This window comes from Penaeus japonicus, unplaced genomic scaffold, assembly GCF_977035675.1.
Source record: "Penaeus japonicus unplaced genomic scaffold, GWHDUDI00000001_assembly GWHDUDI00000028, whole genome shotgun sequence".
In the NCBI taxonomy this organism is placed as follows: domain Eukaryota; kingdom Metazoa; phylum Arthropoda; class Malacostraca; order Decapoda; family Penaeidae; genus Penaeus; species Penaeus japonicus.
Genome location: NW_028234430.1, coordinates 3,999,039 through 4,003,757, shown reverse-complemented (window position 1 = coordinate 4,003,757; position 4,719 = coordinate 3,999,039). Strand labels below are relative to the sequence as shown.

At 33.9% G+C, this 4,719-nt stretch overlaps 1 protein-coding gene across 4 annotated transcripts in view; it reads right to left on the bottom strand.

Moving 5' to 3' along the window:
* The window catches only part of LOC147468481 (inositol monophosphatase 1-like), a 14,869-nt gene extending 12,061 nt beyond the window's left edge, over nt 1–2,808 (bottom strand). For all 4 annotated transcript variants that reach the window (XR_015192420.1, XM_086553312.1, XM_086553311.1 and 1 more), the window contains exons 1-3: nt 2,672–2,808; nt 968–1,101; nt 559–818 (exon numbers count right to left, since the gene is read on the bottom strand). Coding sequence is in view for 3 of the 4 variants with exons in the window: in XM_086553312.1 (XP_086409438.1) it covers nt 559–818; nt 968–1,101; nt 2,672–2,737 (460 nt within the window). In the remaining variant the exon portion in view is untranslated. The remainder of the gene's footprint in view (nt 1–558; nt 819–967; nt 1,102–2,671) is intronic.
* Between the last annotated feature and the right edge of the window lie 1,911 nt (nt 2,809–4,719).

Genomic DNA, 4,719 nt, shown 5'->3' with positions numbered 1-4,719 from the left:
ATATATATATATATATATATATATATACTATATGTATATATATATACTATATATATAATATTATAATCATGTTTATATATACAATATGTATATATATACATATATATATATATATATATATATATATATATATATATATATATATATATATATATATATAGACGATAATGAGGTGTGGACAGGAAACATTGTTTGGAAACTGTTTCCAAACAGTTTGCAAACTGTTTGGAAACAAGTTTTCGGAAACAGTTTGCATACAGTTTGGAAACAATGTTTCCAAACAAAGTATCCTGGTGTGGACGGGGCTTAAGTGTAAAAATTATATGCAAAATTTAACCTATTGATATTCCTATTCTAACATAGAAGTAAACAAAACAAATCTTAAAAATATCAAATAACTAATGAAATATATCCTATAGAATGATACGTATAAGTGTATGCAATGAAGCAAATTGAACAAAAAAACCTGCCAAAACAAATCTACCAATATTTTTTTCATACATAGCAAGGAATCTAATAGAACACCCCCTATCAGAGCTCCCTCACTCCCTTACTTACCCTTCTCCCCAGACACAGAGAGTTTCTCGCCGTTCAGGAAGGCTCCCTGCCCCTTGATGGCGGTGAACATCTGCTCAAGCACCGGGTTGTACACGACACCCACCAGGGCCTCCTTCTTCACCCACAGCCCAACAGAGATGCACGTGTAGGGGAAGCTGTGCACGAAATTCATGGTCCCGTCAATGGGGTCGATGATCCACGTTGGCTCATCTGTCAGGACGCATTTCTCTCCCGCAGACACCGACTCTTCTCCGATGAACCTGGGAGTACAAATAGTTTTTTTTATTCTGTTGGTATGGCGACCTTAAGCAATGTTCATGAACTGGAATATCTTTATTTGTAAGGATATGTGTAGGTCCTTTTCTTTTTCTATCCTACAGAAAGGATGAAGTCTTAATTGACAACTAACTTATGGTCTGGGAAGGCCTCGGACAAGCCAGAGATGAGCATCTTCTCGACTGCCTTGTCTGATTCAGTCACCAAATCTACTGCCGAGCTCTTGGTCTCAATATTCTTCTTCTTCTTGATCGCTTCTCGTACAACCTTGAGAAAAGCAAAAACAATGGGTGAAAATAAGAAATATATAATTCATAAATTTAATAATCACAGTAAAAATGGTGACCTGCTTTTAACTACCATGATCATGACCATTGTGTGTGATTTGTGTAGATTTATTGACAAATGAGGAACTAGCCAAAGCTCTGTCTAACCCCAATGTATGAAGGTCTATTGGCCTTTGACAGTGATAAAGACATGTTGTACTTAATCACATCTTTCACTTTCTCCATGATATTTTTATCTACAATTTGTGACAATGTGTCCCAGAAGGAATTTGTCCTCAAATTCATCAATTTAATAATAGCTGTTTTTAGCACATCAGTGTGATAGACACTACCTATGCACTGACCACCTAGCATCTGCAACCTTTCTGCATTCCAGCAAAGGTCATGAAACCTCCACCATGTATATTCTAGCAAGATAAAGAGCTTATACTCTCCCATGCAATTTGTCTCAGATAAGGAACAAGTCTAAGTTCTTTCATCCTAGAACATCTGTTCCAGAAGATTGTTGGCCTTTGTCAGGGTCTAAGGCACAGAGGCCGCAGTGATTGTTTGACCAATGCTGTTATTGGGTTGGGCTTACAACTGTCAACCTTCAGTCATCAATTACCACAAGTTACAAGTGAAATTTGACAAAACACAGAAATTACAATTAGCAAATAAAAAGGAGAAAGTAACAAGCTGCTGATAGTAAAAAATTGGTAATGATGGATTGCTAGAGTGTAACTGTAGTTGTCTCTGTCCAAATAAACAACTATAATGAAAATATGATATTGCCCTGAATCATTGAGAGAGGTATCAAAACTATCAGAAAAATTATTGGGTTGGTTAAACAATGAAAAAAAAAAAACAATCAAGATCATATATTATGTTAATACCAAGCAATTGATGCTCATCTGCCATTTCTACAGATCCCACTCCCTGTAACCCTTTTCATGGCTTAACACCAGATGACATGATGTTCACGTCATGGCTTGGCTTGGCTTGGCTTGGCTTGGCTTGGCTTGGCTTTCCCCCGTGGGTGACATTGAACATTGTATCATAGCTTTATCTGCTGACTCACCGGATACAAGATGTGACCATGTGGAAAAAATATAGTCTGTGTCTATGTACAAGATGTATATATATATATATGTATTTATATACATATATATATGTGTATGTATATGTATATATATAAATATATACATATACATACATACATATATATATATATATATATATATATACATATAACAAAAAAGACCGAAGAAATCGTAATCAAATATAAATACCAACAAAACAATAAAAATAAACAAACAGATATAACGTCAGTCCCCCTCCATCTCTCCATCAACCAATCCATCAACGTCACTCATAAGACTTCAAAAATCAATATCCCAAAATGACTTACGTAAATAGGCATAACATAGAACACACAGCCCCTCCACCCAACCAACCAATCCATCCAACCATCACCCGGCATTACCCTATTTCTCTCTACCCCCTTCCTTAAAACACCTTCAACAACTACAACATATATCCCCAATAACTTCATAAAGACAACCACTAACTTTTCCAGCCTGTTTGACGAGGTCTAGCGCCACGTCGAAGCATTTTTGGGCGTCGACTTCAGCCATGGTGTCACCTTCGAGAGTTTCTCTTCGACTGTCAAGGTGTCGCCGAATGTAAACACGCGTTTGTTGCTGAATTTATTCTGGATTATTATCTTTTTTTATTTATTTTTTTTTATTTGTGTTTATATATATTTTTTTTAGGATGTCCTTGGGAATGGGGATTTTTTTGGGGGGAAGGGTTTGTATGTTTTTTTTCTTTGGTTGGAATGTTAAACTATAAATTTGCGTTCATTGATGACTATTTTTTTATATTGTTATATATATATACCTTGTTATAGGTAAAGGTGATTTCTACGGTTATATATATTTATCATCATGTATTTTGAATAAGATTTTTCATTAGACGTATAACTTAAAGGTTCACTGATCAATTCTTTATCATCCATTATTCACAATGATTTCATACCGTTGATTCTTCGAACTGAAATTTTGAATGTCAAAGAAATTAAAGATAATCATGCGTCCAATGATTACAAATTGGCGTTATCTGCAATCGTCATACCTGCATTTCCTTGGAATTCTCCGCTATCGAATTTCACAATCACCACATTTCCGCCTCACTGTTGCTCATATACGCACGCCCACACACAGAAGTTGAAATCAATTTTAAGTTTGGATACTGCAGATAGGTTCTTATCATCGCCATCATCATTGTCATCTTTATCATCATCATTATCATACTCCTTATTGCCACCATCATCATTAGCATCATGCTCATCATCATCATTATCATTACCATCATCACTATCATCATTATCATAATATTAATGAAAATGATATAATAATAATAGTAATAATGATAACAATAGTAACAATAATAACAATGATAATAACTTAAATGTACTCAGAGACTCCACCTATAATCACAAATCCAGATTCAGAAAAAAAATAGAAAAGAATGAATAAAAATATAGAAAAAATAAAAGAATAAAAGTGTGGAAAAGCCAATGACAATTTTTCCAGAGGAAATGGACAATTACCAGATCCATGCACAGTTGGCATAACTTTTCCATTGGATTCCCAAAATACCGTGAAGTTTCACAATGATGATGATGATAACAACAACGATAGTAATAATGGCATCAACAATAGTAACAACGCTGATGATAATAGTAACAATAAGAATCCTGATGATAAAAATAACCTAAAAACTAAATAAAATCTACTCTCAATGCTCTACATAAAAATATCTTTTCTTCTATCCCTAAAATTTTACTACATCAACTCTCACCTACTCGTAATCTCCATCAATAAAATCCACAATAAGCCATCCTCATTAACCTTAATCTACTCCAAACACTTATATTCATCACGAATCTACTCCGAGTCTACTCTCAAGCTACCAAATAGCATTTACTATATTTACCTGAGCTCACCAAAATATAATCAGCTGATCACTGGCCTATACGCAACTTATTTAAAAAAGGTCATCACAATCTGTCATTAAGTTTCCGCATAATTTCAAAAACTAACCAATTAATAAATAAACACAGATGATTCTATATGCACCCTCCCTTATACGGCGGAGATTATGATGATGACGAGGAAGAGGAAAATGATGATAATGATCATAATAAGAGGAAGATTTGATAATGATAATGTTGATGATAGCAATGATGATACTAATATTATTTTTGAGGCTGGATAAACAAGAGGTTTCCGAAATGAATTAATTATTTATTTGTGTCGCTTCTCATCAATCACCGATTTTCATCTCATTCGTGACATTGCTATCAGCTGATTTACTTATAATATAAATACACTAAGAAGTGAAGATAACTTTTATTTCTCTCTTTTATTTCTTCCTTTTCTTTTCTCTCTTTTTGTTTGTTTTGTTTCTTCGTCAGGAATACTTATAGTTTATGCTTAAAACGCTTTTAACATAATTTCTGAGTTAAAAACTAAAAACGAATTATAATAACGGAAAAGAAGAAGGTTAGGGAAAAGAAACAGAAGGCAAAAGAGAGAAATAAGGCTAGGGAGAA